General features: G+C 37.5%; 1 protein-coding gene across 7 annotated transcripts in view; it reads right to left on the reverse strand.

The window, feature by feature from the left end:
• Nucleotides 1-18,385, reverse strand: part of TRPM1 (transient receptor potential cation channel subfamily M member 1) — a 105,998-nt gene that overhangs the window by 76,519 nt on the left and 11,094 nt on the right. For 5 of the 7 annotated variants that reach the window (XM_032990188.2, XM_032990185.2, XM_032990183.2 and 2 more), the window contains exon 1: nt 9,953-10,336. In XM_032990188.2, the coding sequence (XP_032846079.2) occupies nt 9,953-10,075 (123 nt within the window). In that variant the 5' untranslated portion in view covers nt 10,076-10,336. Of the gene's footprint in view, nt 1-9,952; nt 10,337-16,134; nt 16,240-18,385 lie in introns of those variants that run through there. The other 2 variants (XM_032990186.2, XM_032990187.2) reach the window with 1 other exon arrangement.

The raw sequence follows: 18,385 nt of genomic DNA on the forward strand, positions 1-18,385 counted from the left end.
CTCACAGCCAGGCTTATTAGTGTTTGGTGAAAACACGTCATGTCAGTGTTTTAACACTCAGAGCTAGTAACTTCGGAAAACACATTGACTTTTCACCTTTTAAGCCCTCTGTTCAAACCTAGGCCTGACAAATACAAACAAAAAACATGTCTGATGCACTTCTGGGAATGAGAAGAATAAGGATTTTGTAAGGAAGGCTCAAAAAAATTGTGAAGTGAAATTAGAAGCAAATACCAAAACAGGTACAAAAGTCAACAGCAAAATTAAAAGATTCTCAACTTAGGATGCTAAGTATCAGGTTAAAGAAATCTTACCCAAATATACAAGACTGTTTTCCAAAACTAATGAGTTCAAGGCTGGCTTCCATGCTTTCATACAACTTCCAGCTAAGCTGTAGAACTCCTTGGTGAAGGATGCTGTGAAGACTAAAATACAACATAATTTCACATAAAACCCCTCCAACATTATCTCTGGTCCAGACAATCCCTACCATAAGTATCACTGCACAGGAGCAAACTGTGAGGGAGAATAACTACATCTTCCCCCCATTCCTACAGCACTCTAGATTGCGCTGTTACAGCACTGGGCAACACAGATTTCTGGTCTGACCCAGCACAGCTGCTCTTATATTCTCACACCTTACCTCTGCATTTAATAGGACATTAAATGGAAAAAGCTTGTCAGCTCATGAGTTGTACACCTGATTCCCACCTGGATTTTCAATCTTCAATTTTATGACCATTCATCTCCATAATTGAAAAATATTTAGGGGCCTCAAACTTCAATAAAACCTAGGTAAATTAAGTGATTAAGATGTAATTTCAAAACAGCACACCCTGGGCTATGAGCACTGATTCATCTAATCACAAGCTGATTAAACTTTTAAAAAGCTTTGGAATTTACCCTTTGCTCTTCAGCTCCAAACTGACAAAGCGTTTTCTTTTGTAAAAATATAAAAATCACTACCAACAATGTAGAACAGGACAAAGATGTTTACTATCTAATGTGAACAAAAACCTAATGCATTCCTCTTCACCTGTCAATCTCCGTAAAACACATTGATAAATAAACCAACATAGAAGTTAATGATTTACTGCTGGATGGTATCAGGAATAGTCTTGGTTATTGTGTATCAGAAACAATAGAGGATGAATCTCTGAACCACTGAACAAATAATTTCTCCCCTTTTTTGTGGAAAAAAAAGATTTGTAATACAGGATCTCCGACAGCAAAACTGGGAAGGAGGGAAATTAAAGTCAACTAGGAACTCTGAAAATAAAAAAGAAAAAAAAAAACATTTAAACGTCTATTCTGTTAAAAAAAATACAACCAGTACATTTAGTAGAGATTAGTAACTACTGCTTGCTTTCTACTGGTAGAGGCTTAATCCATCCAGGTATTAATCACATGAAAGTAGATATTAAGGAATATTAATCCATACCAGCTGTTACATCTTTTACTGTGCTATTATTAGAGATTAATCTTTATAGAACAAGGTTGCCTTTTCATGTCATTTCCAAGAGGACATCATAGAAACTGATACTGTTTTAAAACACATCTTCATAAAGGGGTTGAAGAAAGCAGGAGCTAACAACTACATGCTGAATTATTCAACTTCATCCTTCAAATGTAAGGCACTAATGTTTAGAAGAGACACTGTCACTGTAATCAGCTGATCAGTTAATTTTTATTGTGACTTTAAAAAATTGCTTTTATAGCTTGCTATTTACATCAAAAGAAAAATTATATTCTCTTAGTTATACTGAATGTTCTCTTATGGAAAGTTCCAGGCCATGTCATTTGCTATCTTCAGTAGCAGGGAATGAATACAGTTAACACCTAATATCATTTAATCGATGGAGCCTTAATGACGAATATTTAGGATAGTAACAGAATTTTAATAAAACAGAATCAATGAAGTATAAAAACCCTGTATAGGTGAGCTGGGTTTTTAGAGGAGCAATTGTTTTTACTGTTAGACACACTTCATAGATGTCTGCATCCGCAGACTCTAGAGAAACTCCTATCGGATCACATGTTGGTGGAATGCTATTAAAAATCACAAAAAGTATCACACTGTTCTGAAAAACTAAAATTACCGGCAGAAAAGGCCAGCATTATCCATTAAAGATTATGAGATCACCATTAAAAATAAGCTTCTAATCAGTTTCTTGAGTCTTGGATGAGACTGTACCAGCTGCACTAGGGAAATCAGTTGTCATAGTTACAGAAAATCTACATTCTCTATACCTGTAGTCTCCTTGTTTTGTTAAATGCAAGATTCTTCTCTAATTATGCTGCAATTATTCATCAGGGTACCTTTGTCTTTTATTCATTTGGACTTTAATACACATGTAATTGGTAAAATCAATCTAGTTTTATAGCACAGCCTAAATGAAGAATTACAGCACAGCCTGAAAAGAAGCAGCTCTTTAGTCTAGGGTTGTATGATTCACTGTTCTCCCACTCTTCCCTGAAATTTGCAGTTTCTCCTCAGCAGCCACTGCCCTTTCACACCCCTCAGATTTGCAGAAGTCCCTCAGTGGCTCCCTTTTCTCAGTCTGCCCATACTCTGTCTGGGCAACCTGATCTGCTTCAGCTGCTCCCTCCACAGCACTGCCTGAATCTGCCTCTATCTGACAATGTGGCATGTACCACTAACTGCCTTTCACAGTCTCTGCTACCTGTCTTTAATCCTCTTCACCCTCATCTCCATCTGCTGATGAACCAGCTGTTATTTATGTAACATTGGTTTTGATAACTTTTCCTCTCCTCCCAAATTAATACCTTAAAATTCTGCTATTTCACTCTGCTCTTCATGTCACTTCCCAGGACAAACTGGCTTTCCCATTCCACCTTGTTAAAGCCTGTCTACAAGACCTCTCCCGCCTCCAAACTGGATAGGTGGCCAATCCTACAATGACACTTCTGCTGCTTAATGTCAATAATTTGCTTGCTAACAACTGGCAAAAGTACAGGGCAGACAGACGTACTCACAACACAAACATAAAGTACGTATTAGGAGGTAAAACTGGAGTCCAAACGTAAGCCTTTAAGCAGTTTACTTTTAATTGAAATTAAAAGGGTTGGGTTTTTTTTTGTTTCTTTTGTTTTGTTTTTTATTGTTTATTTCCTTCCCCCCTCCCAGCTAGATCTGAAATCATAAGGGAAAAAATATGAGATCAATCAACCATTTTTACAGTTAACCAGGAGTCTGACAGTTAGCCATTTTATAACAGCTATGAGTCTATGTAAAATCCTTCCATTCCGCCTTTATACAGCTCTGTCACCCAGCTGTGAAAGGCTGTTGCAGTGACTCCTTGAGCTATATTATTTTAATGACCCTCAAATATATTTCTCCTTATTTTATGTATTATCAAATGACTTTGAAAAAAATCAGTTCATCTCTTCTTGTGTAATTCAAATCTATTTAGAATTTTAGACAGTATTTACTCAATTTTCTTGAAAACTTAGAAAAGCTATAAAATAGCAGTAAAGTGTGCCCCAGCACTTTCTCAACATATGGAAGTTTGCTGTTTTGCAAGCTGCGTTCTAGGAATGAATGGCTTTCTTCTCCTTGCCCTTTGCTGATGCTTATCGATTTTCCTTTTTGCTGCTTGTCTGTCTCTCATGGATTTTGACCCTCCACTTCCAGTCCTTTGGATAGCCAAGGTTTGGCTCACTTTCCATTTTTCAAAGTGAGCATCTTTACTGAAGGCCTCTACACCAAAAGAAAACTGGTGTCTGGCAACCCTAAGGAGGGTTTGCATGAGCAAATCCTACATCACAGATTAGATAATTGGAGGCTTGAAGCGGGGATATATGATTGGGGAACACTAAATCAGTTTTCTGAAAAAAATAAAAGTTCATTTTAACCATGTCTGCTGCAGTGCCACTCATGGTTTCATCATTATCACAGGCCCAAGTCAACCATTAGGGAACATTTCAAATACATCATCCCTTAAAACTGAAGGCTCTGCTCACACGCAATATGAAAAAGGACCGTTCTCCTTCTGTTCCCTTTGTCAGCTCCATCTTCTTCTAACACTACAGAATCTTGGTACCAAAACCATGCTTTCACTGACACGGCTTGCACAAGAGAGCCCAGAAATGCTTCCTATTACCCCTGCAATTACAAGTTGCAAACCTGTACAGGCTCAGAAAATTTATCTAGACAAAACCTCCCTCTCCTTCTGGCCCTTGACTCCTGTAATAGGTTATTAAGATGCTGCATTTCAGAGTAGCACCTCTGTATATGTAATTTGTATGCTGTTCAAATTTATAAAGGGGATGAAATGTGTTAAGTATGCACATTATTGTTATGTGCTGGACACCAGGCAAAGCCTGCTATGACACTCACAACGCATAATACATGTACTTACCCTGCTGGACAAATTGCAGTTGCTGTAAATTGTGGGGCTTACACAGTACTTGCCCAGACATACAGATGTTCTTCTAAATATATACGTGTTCCTTGTAACAGCTATCATCAGTTTTAAAAATTTGCCAAACACACTGAGAATGTCAAAAAGCTCCTGCAAAACTCATGACACTCTCACTGCTGGAAGCCATCATGACATAACAGCTGTACATAGGCAACATTTTGGTTAGAGGTACATAAGGCTTTAACAGCTATATAGTGCACGAAGTCTTGTCTCTGGTTCCATGCTTACACCTTATCTTGAACAGTAAGCTGCCATGCCTTTGTGGTAACCTTTCCTCCGTGCTACAGATCACATATCACTCGCCATATGCACACACCATCTGCTCTGTTGGATGTCTGCAGTGCCATGTCTACAGTGACTTGTAGAGAAGGGGTTTAGTGCAATGCTGCATGCCTAGCTATGCCGGGTGACTCATACGTGCAGAATATAGACTCAACTCCTTTTGAACAATCCCTGACAGCAGAGAGATTCCTAAAAGCCATACCTTACAATGTCAGTCTTGAGAAGAAACTCACAGGATGTCAAGAAAAATGCCATGGACATGGCAAGCAGAACCATTTAGTTCTACATTTCAAATTGGATAAATCCTCTACTATACTGATATTCTTTCTTTGGATGGTGTGTCACTGCAAAATAAAAACCTTATTCACTTGGCCAGTTGTGCATCCTCCCTAAGGGGTTAAAAGATTTGTTTCCGATTCCTATTCAGATCAGCTGGTACCAACACATACTCTATTATGGACTGTTTTTCACAATGCTCTTATCCAGTTTGTTGAAGGAGATTAAGATACCAAATCAACACTAAACTGATTCAGTGTTGATTCAGCAAGGCAGTTCAGTTGAAGAGCCAGTAGAATTAAAAGAGCATACACATGTAGAAAAGTTTGTCAAAATTGGACAAATTTATATATTCAACTATAACATTTTTCAGTAACTTCTAAGAATACAGCTACATACTGATTCTGCCGTGACATTCATAGATTATTCTAATTTGACATTCCCTTCTTCCATTAAACAGAAGAGTACAGGCTGTGCTGTTGTCTCTGAGCTTGGGAGTCTGTACCACAAATCACATGCTGCTAAGTACAGGTTTCGTTTGTTTGAGAAGGGGCAACTGATATCCTGTTGGCCCATTCTCCAGACATAAATCTGCCTCTATTTTTCTTTAGGGCCATGAAAGTCTACCTGTGATGACAGTTTGATTATTGCCCCGATATTTTTTGAGCATTAAGGAAGAAACAGAACCTGCTCTGCTGTACTTAGAGAAATAAATTTTTATACCTAAGTTATTTTCTCACTTCCATCACTCAACTGACTCCCCAAATGGGAAAAAACACAGTAGTGTTATCTCTTGAGCCACTGAGACAATGGCCAAAATGTTTGTCCAAAGAGAATTTCATAATCACGGCAAAAATTTTCAGGAAAAAAACCCCATCGTATTTGAAATTCTCAAAAGGAATGTGTATGATAATGATTTCACTGTTACCAAGTGATCTACCTAATCATAATTGTAATATTAACCAGTTGCAGATAACTGTTCCAAATAAACCCATGAGCTAATCTTTTATTAACCATCAAAAGTTATGGTAACTTGAAGGAAATCACAGCTTCTTGACAAGTAGCTTAGGAGCAGAAAGTAAATTAATTCAGTTTATCTTTTTTTTTTTTTTTCTGTTCTAAGTTTAATATTACCATAAGCATGCGCACAAAGCATACAATTTAAGATTAACAACTGCAACTAACTTTAAGGAATCCTATATTAATTTTCAAGCTTCATTAACAAATGGTAAAACAGATCAAAACAGCCTCTTAAAGGGGAGACAAAATAATTTTTCTGTCTGAAAGATAAATTCTCTCTGATCTAAGAGAATGTATCCATTCTTTCCTGACTTTTCTCTGGTTTGTCTGGTCATTTACAAAACACAGGACAAACTATTTGCCTTAGTCTGAAGGTCTAATAATCCTTCCACCTTTGCAATCCATAAAAGCATTGCTAATGAATCACTGGGTAATCCTGTACTACCTTAAAAAAAATTAAAAAGATCCAATATACTTCCTGTAGTAGTGCTGTTGAGATTTTCAAAGTAGTCTAATGTACTTAGATAAATTATTCTTTTTTTTTTTTTTTTGTAGTATTCTAAAAAAAATATGGGTTTTAGACATTACTGTTATTTCTTATACCACATTTGATAGCCCAGAAGAAGACAGTGATGTGAGCAATAAAGCAATTAAAAATATATTAGTGTCTCTATCAAATCTTAAATCTGAGCATCTGGAAGGCTTGTATTGAGTATGTCCTTTTACAGATAATCGCAGAGAATTTACAAGCATGGAAGAATTATAGGCAAACAGAAATAATATGTAGAGAAAAGCTGTTTCAATAAAATGGCTTTCTCTTCAAAGGAACAGCAAATGAGTCATAGTAGGTACATCTTAAAGACATTCAGATGAAGTCAATGGAGATAGTAAGCAGAGATGAAAACATTGTTTAGTACTACAAAAGTAATTTGAAGTAATTGCCATTAGTGGGAATGACAGACCAGTGATGTACATCCAGATAAGCTGCTTCCTTTTTCAATAAACTGAGATGTTTACAAGAAACAAAACCAAAACACTGATGTAAGTGTGCACACACACAAACATAGTCCTTTTCTTAAACACTACGGGTTTCACATTTCATTTACAGCATTCTCTGTTGAGGTAGAGAATAACACCTTCAATTGCAGAGCAGGTACCAACAGGTGTTTTTGTAAAAATGCTCAAAAAGTAAAAGGCCATCTTCTTCTAGAGCACTGTTGTCAAAATCAGGGAAATATACGGGAAAGCTAAGCAGAGCAGAGATACCTGGTCATTTTAAGTACTCTTGCTATTCAGCACTACTGCAGTAAAAATTGGGAGTCCAAACCATGGAGCAGAACGACACTGTTACTCATTCCTCAGAAAAGGTCTGTGAGAGTGGTATAAGGGAAAAAATTGTTAAGAGCGGTACATGAAATTTTCATTATAAACCTCTGTGCTTAGCTATATCACACAGCTTTAACCACTTCCTGCCTAGGTTTTCCAGATGTGTCCCAAAGCACTACACCCCTACAGAACACACACATTCAAGACTAGTTTCATGCCCTGTTTTCAGCTGTATCATTAGCAAAAGTTTACATTCAATACGAAACATTATCAAGCGCAACAGCACCCAGATTTCTTGCCTTGAGATGTCCTGACTCCCAGAGATGATCACTTCTACTTGCCTGTATGCTGACAGCATGCTATGAACCTCACAGAGCCAACCAACATAATTTCTCAACAGAAATAACATACCCAGTCTACTAGATAAGCCTAAAAATCTATTTTTTAATCAACTCTAGAAATAATATTTTTCTCATGAAAGGTAAAGTTTTTGTTCCCAAAATGAACATCAAAGCAAATAATGACCAAAAGAATTAGGAAGACTAAACAAGCAAGCCATGAAGGGAATTTATAGCTTTTTAAATACAACATATTTTTATAATCAGAAATCAAACCCTGTTAAGAAAAACAAAATCTGTACTGTATTCCTTCTACCTTCACTTGACTAGTCTTTCATATGGGATTAATGGGACAAGATTAAACATTTTTTATCTGGGTATTTTACTCTGACTTTACTCAATTCAGGAAGTAAAATTCTGTATGCTTTGCAGTATCAAGATAAGCTTGGGGACATAAAAGAAATAAAAAAGCTGACTGCACCTGGGGCACTGTGCCTGAACTGTGGTTTTACTATTCTGATATGTCATGTTTAAGTGAGCCTTGATATCTAAACCAACATTTTAAAAGGGGAAGTCTTTCTCTTTAATTTCCTTTATCATTGTTTCTTTGTATTATTCAATAAAGTTAATACTACCAGCCTATAAAACTACTGTTTATCTCTGAAAAGTCATTTGGTTGACAAAGCAAGCAATATACAGTTGTTCATGAACTGAAGTGTCTTGGAGGAGAGCCTGGTTTTTCACACTGTTTGGACACAGCCATAAGGCACCTAATAAGCAACTGTGGAAGTAATGGGAAAAGTTACACAAAGCAACACTGTTGCCAAGTATTAGCCGACATTTCAGTATGCCACTTCGCTTCACATCTATCAGAGGAGAAAAAACAGAACCTACTGCAAACGCTTTAGACTGCTCTGATTTTCCCCTGTGTTTAGGCTTGGCCCTGGAAACAAGGACATTACAGCAGAAGTAGTAATTTGGGGTTTTTTTCACATAGCACTCAATGTCTGTAACAGGGCCTGTAAGATGGGCATTACATTCAACTTGACAATCCCTTTAACAGAGAAAAGGGCCAGGGTCCCCAGCTATTGCATTGAAACAAACAAACACAAACAAACAAATCGCTGTAAATGACTATCCCCAGATAGTGTTTGCAATTCACCTGGTGAAGGCCCACGACCATCCATCTCAGCTGAAGAAGTCCCCCAAACCTAGACATATTCTTTCTTGTATTTACAGATGACCATAACCAGTATTTCACATGATACAGAATAATCTTTTTTTAAAAAGGAAACATTTTAATAGGCACTTAGTTACCTGTGTATCAATGACTAATTTCCCCCAAGATGCTGCCAGACATTTTTCTCTCAGTTATGTTCCTTTGGACTTCCTTTCACCTCTTTAATTAGAATCTGACTCTAACATTGTGATGATCAGCAGAAATTAGAGGTAAGAGGGCTGAAGGGGTTGGAAGAGAAGATGAAAACTATTTCTCATTATTTGAATGGAGTCAGTTTGAAAAATGTCACTTGAACTGGAATCTAAGAAATCCAGAGCTGAAGATAGTCTATATTTGTTCCAAATAAATCTATCAATCCATGGACAAAAGATGTATTTCAATTCCCTCCACAGCTGAAAACTCAATTAAGAAACAAATTCTTAATATTCATCTACAACATGCAAGCTTATGACAACAAGAGTGATCTTATACGTTATAAAGCAATCACCCCATGTCTTCTTTCTCCCGCTTTGTCTTTTTCATTCGTATACTGTGCAGAACATGATCCGACCACAAACTGTCTTTCTTATAGAATCTGTTTGCCATAGACGTTCAGTGAATCACATCAAAATCCTTTACATATCCTATCAGTCTTCTCACTGCATCTAAATTTGGCATGAACACTAAGTATCAGTAGTCATCAAAATATGATTTTGATACATATAGGAATAATTACAGGCTAGCCCTGTTTGGTGATATTTAACCCAAAGATCCTTAAGACAGAGAGCTTGTGAAAGAACTCCCCTAATAGGAATAAGATTCATTTCCAGAACCAGTGCAATGAACATGACTTACACCTCTGAGACTTAAAAGAGCACAAAGGGAAAGAGAATTCTTCTCATTGATAATGGTACCAGCTATTAAAAACAAAAAACAAACAAACAAACAAACAAACCCAAAAAACAACCAAACAAAAAAAGTGGGGGCCAAATAGTGTCTCCAGCTGTTTCCCTCAGACTGTACTATTTGGGTAATTGCAAACTTACCTTTTGTGATCCAGATGCTGAGCCCTTAAATGAAGTGCGTTTGAAGGAGCCACTCATCCTCCGTAAGGAATCTGTGAACTTTCCTCCCCTTCCCTTCTTAATGCCCTGGCCCTTACTCTCCATAAGGGACTTAGTACCCCAGCACCAAAGAAAACTCTGATTTTAGTCATGTAATCTGAGCAGATTTTTCCTGAAGTCGACAATCATTAAGTTACAGCTTAAATAAAAAAAGAGACAGATGCATAAAACAAAATCAAAGCCAAATAATGAGACTCCTGTTCTGATATGCACCCTGTCACAAGTGTTACCAGCCAGCTAGACAAATGGAAAAACAAGGAAACACACTGATAGAAACTGCTGTCCCCCTCCCTCTTCTCTACTGGCTCTATAATCAGGCTTAATGCACACAGCTTCTGCAAGCTATGGTTTTTAATGGACAGAGATTTAATAAATTGTGATTGAAGGTAAATCTACTTTAGAAGCAGCAGCCTGAATGGTTTTTATTCATGCAAAGCACAGGGCAGTCAGATGGAAATTATTTTGGTATCAGTAGAAAGGCACATGAAAAGAGCAGATGGTCCTCAGCAGACTATGGGTTAGAGGCCTGGTGGAATTCTAAAGGATAACTGCTGACAGTGAGTGTGCCTACAGCAGATCTCAGGATGAGAGAGGCAAGGTTTTAAAAGCAAACAACCCATAAGATCACAAGTGAGAATCTAAGTAATTAGGGAATATGGATTGTGGCAAATAAGGTGTGGTGTGTATCATCTTCATGAATCCCTATTAATGTCTCAATTCACCTATTTCGTACTGTTCTGCCTAAATATGCAGAATGAAAGCAAAAGGGGGCAGTTAGGAGAGAATAAACAGGAAATGAGGAAGAGACAAGGTACTTTAAAAGAACGATGAAATTATTATTGACTGGGAAATATCTAGTTGGCTCCAGAAGACTTGCCTTCTCAGTCATGAGCCAGGAACCTGTTAGAGATCCTTGTTTAGAAAAGAAGATGGATGAGAGCACAGAGAAACTAGAGATACATTTCAGAAATACACACACAGACTGCTAATTTGTAATTGTGAGATAAGTCAGAAACACCACTAATTTACAGGATTTTGTTATACAGTCACACTTTTTATTTATTTACTTATTTACTTTTTTTTAGGCTCATCCCTTTGTCCCTTAGTAAAGATGAAGTGGGTGCTTGTTTGCAGCTGGTTAGAGGAGGCACAGAAAATTTTGTTGAAAACCTAAAACAAAACAAAAGAAAAGCAGAAGAGGCTAATAGATGGTGATTCACCAATTTTGTTCTTCTGGTCAGCACAGTCATAAGCAAGTGAAATTTCCCAGGCTGCCAAGTATCTGACAACTTACAACATACTTAAAGTTGTGTTGGGGAATGGGAGAGTAAAAGTTCCATGCTCTGAAGAAGAATCACTTCTATTCTATTAGTGCAAACAGTTTGTGGGATCAGATTAATGGAATATAGAGAGGAGAGCATGGACACTAAAGGGTCACAAAAAGAGGTCTTCCTTTCTAACCATTCATTAAATCTAAGCAAAAGCAAGGAAGGTAAAATTAGCAATTCTGACAAGGCTTTTGACAGCAGCTGTTGTATGATGTTTTAAGACATGGCTTGGCTTAAGTGAACAAGGCTGAGGTAGGAGTTGGCAAATGGAATATAAAAATCTGGCAAAGACAATAAGCTAATAGAGCATGGACGGAATAATCTTAAAGGGACTTGTCATCAAACACACTACTTTACACAGTAGTGACTCATAAATTCCAAGTACACTTGCTCTCCAAAAGGGTCTCTCCATTACATCTGGTCAGTTAGCAGCAAACCATTGCAATTACTGCATGATCTTCTGTAATGTATCGAGTTAGTTGCAGAAAAAATATCTAGGTGAAAAACTACCCTGTTGTGAGTTTAAACTGTTGTGAACTTTGAAACAAAAAAATTACTCCTATTTATATGAGACTTTGATTTGCCCAATCCTGCCTTTTTCATCAATAAAAGTCATTGCTACATTGTAGGACATACTCTCAAATGGTGGTAGCTATTACAGCAGTCACTCCTATCAACACTAGCAGATTTAATGAGCTGAGAGCAAGTTCTCCTGATCTAGCATCTTATTTGATAATTACGAACAAAGCTGAAAGATACTGAGGTAACAGCACATGCTGAACATTTTTATTTTATACTGTAGTTTAAACAAATCCAACATGAATGCTGTCAATGAACAAAAAAATTCAAGGCTCCTTTGCACAGTTCCTCTTCTTCAGCCACAATGTATGTCTGAATGCAATGAATGAAACAGAGGTGCATCCCAGTCACTGCTTGTGACATCACCTCACAAAGAGGCATCCTGTTATGACAGCATAATTCCCTGAAGTGATGGGCTGCATTACTCAGGAGGGGTGACTAATGGTATTTCAGTAAAGGACATGCTTTCCAGAAAGGAGAAATTCAGATTACAAATCTGTTCTCCAACACAATGTAGAATGTGAATAAGGAATTCAGTAACTGAGCCCTTTGGGATCTGTGATTCTAAGACTTTTATCTGAGCTCCCTGTAACTCTTTTTGGTATATTTTAAGCATAAAGTCATCAGTACTGAGGAGATGTTTGCATCTAAGAGCCGGATGAGTCTTCCAGCAATCAGTGCAACAGAAGCTGCTGAATACTAACCCCAGTTGAAAAATCAGACAACTAAGTTCTGCTGATGTTCTTGTCCCCACAGTGTTTATATAACACTTGATGGGCTGTTTCCACTATGCTAGGGGAACAGAAACATGCACCATGCTGGCACTTTCAACAGCTCCCTGATACCGAAGCACAAGTTTAATTGGTTTTCCAAAAGAGCTTGTGGTTTTAGTAGTGCAATCTCACATTAGGAAACCTTTTAAACAAACATTGTTACTGAAAGTTCCTGTTTCACTCTGGAGTTTTCTACTTCATCGGTTGAGCTGAATCAATGGTTTATGTGGTGTAAATCAGAGCTGTGTAACCATCTGGTTTAAATCAGCACTAGGGGAGGAAAGGGTCGTAATCTTTTGTAACAGGATGTGGTTGACAACAAATGAATATCTGGCACAGTACAGAAGAGAAAGGCCCTTAAACTGGTTCTGAAATTGAACAGTCCACGACATGAAAGGACACATTTGTCAATCACCCTCCGTGTTTTTCAATAAAATCAAATTGGTCAAACCTAGATTATGAAAAATCCAAGACTATGCATCCCCACAAAAGAGCAAGTGGAGTGCAGGCACACTCCATTTGCAAGATCACCATCAAGGTCCTTGGCAGTCTGCTCCCTGGGAAGAGTAGGATGCATCCATTTCAAAGTACGCAACAGTAATATACTATATAAGATATAAGTATCTGTCTGTCCTATAGATACCACATCATGGAAATTTAACATCTGCAGTCATGGAAAGATCAATGGCTCAAAGGCCTTATCACAATGTGTTTTTTAAAAAGTGAATAGTTTGGTTAAAGATAGCTGTAGTTGTTTCAGCCTATAGAAAATTTAAAATGGACTAAATTGTTCTTAATGTTCATGGTCAGAGCTATTCTATGACATCACATCAGAGATGTCTGATGTCAGTTTTTAAAAACATGTGATAGATTTAAAGCTTTGATCTATAGTACACTATATAAGCTGGAATGTTTCCACTCACTTTGGTAGTCAAACTAAATATGTAAGGCAGTACTGAATAATCCAATGAACTTTATTTACACAGACAGACTGAGGTAAGATAGGCTTACACCTGTATAAAGTCTTAAATGTAAAAGGCATGTAGAATTAGGTCTTCCTTCACTTTGCATTTGAGTATTAAACTAAACACAAGTTTCTTTCACAGGCAATGGAATATAAAACAGAAATTAAAAGCACTTTTTCTTCTTTTTAATGGGATGTCTTAAAAGAATACTTTATGGAAAAAATATATGTTCATGCCATTTTACATTCGTGATACAATAAGAAAATGTAAACAGTCATGTGTTTAATTTAAAAAATTCCTACATTCCATTAAGGGTACTTATTAACTAGGCTAAGAACAGGAACTGCTGGTATTGTGCTTGGTGCTACATAAATGATTTTCCAAAAAGGCTTATTTCAAGATAGTCATAATCAGTTACATTGTGCTTGCTACCAAAACATCTAGACAAGTGCAAGCAAATCCATCTTCCACTTCCACAAAAATTTTCCTGCATAAGGACATGAGCATACACTGGATTATCTGAAATCACTAGGGTGCTGCAAACTATTATCATTCTGAAGCCTTTCAACTCTTCAGAAACCCACCTGTTACTTAGGACAAACCTGGTACTCTCCCAAACTGAGAACAAATGGAAATGTCAAAATTACTCTTCAAGATGATTTAATCCTGTTAATCCATTTATGTACTGTCTACAAGTTGGCTAGCTTCAGAGAGCCAGTTCAGTTATTTAACGTATTTTTAACTTTCAAAAACCCAGCCTCTTCCAAACTGTTTTTCTCTCATTGTAGTACATATAAAAAAGCTGCAGGAAATCAGACTAACATCTCACAGTTGTGCACAATAACCTCCAAAGCAGATGATGGAGGGCCTATCTGAAATGAGCTGGAGCAGAATGAAACTGGATAACATTTTATAGTCAAGGTAAAGGAAAGGATAAATAAATTTCCTGACTACTGATGAAGTGGTTTGCTTTCCAAATCAGACAATATGCAGTAATAAATTCACTTCTGAAAGAATAGCATGAAACCAAAACTGTAAATACAAATGCTCCTCATTCTGGAGCATTGCATACTTCAAACCATAAAAACAAAAATGTTTAACATTTGAAAAACTACTGCTGTTTGGTTATACAGGCTTCTCAGTGGTCTGGTAACAGCATTGCACTTGCCTCTTCTCATTTCATCACACTGAACATTTTCCAGCCTTCTCCACCTCACCATATCTACACATTTAGATGCACCCATGATGAATCATGCAGATCACAGGAACAGTACATTACTTTTATGCCATGAACAGAAAGCTATGAAACAACTGGTAGGTCTCATTATTAGCATTAACCAAAATGCTTCACTACAACACCATAGTCCATTATAAAGTCTAGTGCTTTTAGAAAAAATCCACCACTTTCTTCCCCTAAGATTTTTATAGTTTTCTTCCCTCTCTTTACCAAGAACTAAAGAATTAGGTTTTAAATTTCTCCTTCTTGTTCTTTTGAGTGCTTCTCCATTTCTGTTACAAGTACTTTCAAGTTTGTAACACTTAAAAATAGGAAGGTATGGAGGAAGGAACAAGGGAGACTCTAATGACAATAAATACAGAATTTATCATTGTAAATACAGAACAGGAAGTGATAACATTACGTAGTAGGAGCATTACAATAACTTAGTACCAAACTAGAGAGAAAGGTATTGAGGTCCAGAAGATCAGAGAGACACAGGAGAATCAAAAATTACACACATTGAATAACTGGTTTTATCACAAGCTCTAACTAGTGCCATACAGCTTCCAAATAACTTTTTCTCTTTTTTTTTTTTTTTGGAGAGTTAATCATATTAGGTGCAGATTAAAGAGCTGGTTTTACACATTATATTCAGGGCTATCATTTCTGGCCTTATTATTAACATGAATGACACCTAAATGATGGGCAAGTTTACAGAGTTATGAGGAGGAACAGAAGTCAAACCAGCCAAGCAACAAATTCCAAAGCTTTATGTCCCTAAAGACAGAGGACAAAAATACAAAAGTTTTACATTTTCAAGTCCTGAAGAAGCTCGAACAGTTCATGAAATCATTATGTTTTTCCTTTGCAGTATGGTAATTTTACAGGCAAAGTGCATTTCTTATCTGCAAAAAAAGCACTTTATAATTTTGCAATACAGACCTTGACATCTCTCAGGTCTGCATAGCTGCAAATAAAATAATGAAGAGCATTTGGAGAATTTTACACCACTTCTATAGAAGTCTGTCTAAATCTTTCTGTGCACAACAAAACTGATAGAGGGAGCACCATGTCTTCAATTCCCTTTGACAGTTCACATTTCAGTTGTACACTGCAGTACACTATTGTTTTATTTCAGTTATAGGTCTTAGCCATTACGTACTTCAACAGCTCTTGATTCTTTAGTTTCTATCCCTGAAATGAAGTATAGACAGAATATTGCTCAGTGCTGGTTACCTACCATGAGACTGTGCACACTGTAGGTCACTGGGGATTGCTGTCTGCTGGGCTAAGAAAGTTGACTTCTTCTGTAAACTACATATCCTCAAAGTAATGCTGTAGTAACCTAGGCAAAAGCATATTTGGATTAAAACTTTAACAGTTTATACAACAAAACTCAGACAGCATATAACTGGCAGGTGACATCTACAGAAAAGAAGTTCTGTTTAGTCAATTCCACACTTAAACAACTCAGAAGAGGACCATAGGCCACTTTCTGGTACTTTTACTTCAGCATTGTCTGTTTACCCATTCCAAGAGTTTGTTATTCAGCAACTGTCTCTCCCCTCTCTCCCCTTCTTGCAAGAAAAAAAGCAGGGTTAAAGTGAAATGGAGCAGATCATGAGAAATGTGGACAGAAGACAAAGTAAAGAAATAACCTCTGCTTGTGTCAGTAGGCCTGTAAATTGGTGCCTGTGTTACCACCCTCACACATTAGAAATAATCTGTACTGATCATATAAACAACAAAACACATGGTATTAATCCTATCTCCGTAGGGAATAGAACCTGCAGAAACCCACCATCAGATTCCCTATCATAGATTCATAGAAAAAAAAGTAAGTTGGAATGACTTCTGAAGCTCACCGAGTCTGACCCCCCAGTCAAAGGAGCCACCCTAAAAGTTGCATCAAGTGGTTCAGGGCCTTTTCCAGCTGAATGCTGAAAACCTCCAAGCACAGTGTTTCCAGTTCTCCAGGCAACCTGCTCCAGTACTCGACCATTACTCACTTGAGGAATTTCTTATGTCCCTTTGGAATTTCCTTTTCTGAAATTTACAGACACTGTTTCTTGCTTCTGCACCTCTGAGAAAACTGTGGCTCCATCTTCTCTGTAACACTCCTTTACTTAATGGAAGACTGCAACTAAATTCCTCCTTAGCCTTCTCCTCTCCAGGCTGAACAAACCCAGCTCTTCTAGCCTATCTTTACACCAGGTGCTTCCATACCCTAATCATCCTGATGGCCCCCCACTGATACATCTTTCAATCTCTCTCCTGTACTAAGGAGGTCCCAAAATGAAGGCAGTACTCTGGATGCAATCTCATGAGAGCCAAACAGAGGGAATAAACATTTCCCTCTTCATAATATAGCACAATACACAGCCTTCATCACTACAAGGGTACACTGCTGACTGATTTTCAATTTGCTGTTCACGGGGTTTCCAAGTCCTACTAATGTGTGGGATTTGCATTTGCCTTAGTAAAATTTTATTAAGTTTCTATTGGTTGATTCCACTAGCTTGTTGGAGGAACACACACACACCCCTTGGTATTGCTGTAAATCTCCTACAGATGCACTCTATCCTATTTTCCAGGACACTGAAGGTGTTACACTGTATCAGCCCTTTCAGTATCACAGCATTGTGTCTCTGAAAATTAAATACAAAAAAGATGTGTTCATCTCAGCAGTTTAGAATTACTATGCTGAATTGAAGCACAGCAGGATAAATTAGAATCTGAATTTGTGATGGGGGGTGTGTCTTAGAGCCTGCTATCTTAATACAACATTGAGACATCAGAACAGTTTTATAACAGGCAGAAGTCCCAGAAGTCCATTTAACTGCAGGCTGAGCCAGCTGCAGACTTCTTGCATAGACAGGGCTACTTGTCAGCTGTTTAACAATTTTCCATGAGGCTACATGATCACTAGTACTGACAGTGGAGCAGCCTCTGGTTAGATGGGCTTGATTTGATCATAGAACACCAAGAGTTGTTCTCTTGCAGCTCTGTGGCTCCTTTCCCCTAAATAACATCCAAAGTACATTAAAGGCTGCTCGTACAAGCAGAGAGCTAGTTTTCAGAGGGTTTGGAAGCACATTGGGACACAGCAATTTAAAGCACAATCAGCATCCATCTAAGTGAGTAGGTGTGTTATATTAGAAGTAGAAATGAAGAATACCTTACGCCACAGAAAATGGTGTCAGGAGAAAATTTTAACAGGAAAATTTGTCCAGCACTGCACGTTTGACATTCATGTGCTTTCAGACAATACCACAAGAAGCTCTAGTTACTATTACCAGTGACTTCATATGTGATTAATAAAACTAAATGAGTTGGTTTCTTTCCCTGGTTTGAAACTACCTGGGGTGGAAGAAATAGCAATACAAGAAAATAATGGCTGAGGACAGCACAAAATAGTATATGCATTCATCTGTTCCTGCCCAAAATACAGTGTATTATACTTAGACTGTATTGCCTAGAACTTAGTAGCT

The sequence above is a fragment of the Tyto alba genome, unplaced genomic scaffold (assembly GCF_018691265.1).
Source record: "Tyto alba isolate M040663 unplaced genomic scaffold, T.alba_DEE_v4.0 Super-Scaffold_41, whole genome shotgun sequence".
Taxonomy (NCBI): Eukaryota; Metazoa; Chordata; class Aves; order Strigiformes; family Tytonidae; genus Tyto; species Tyto alba.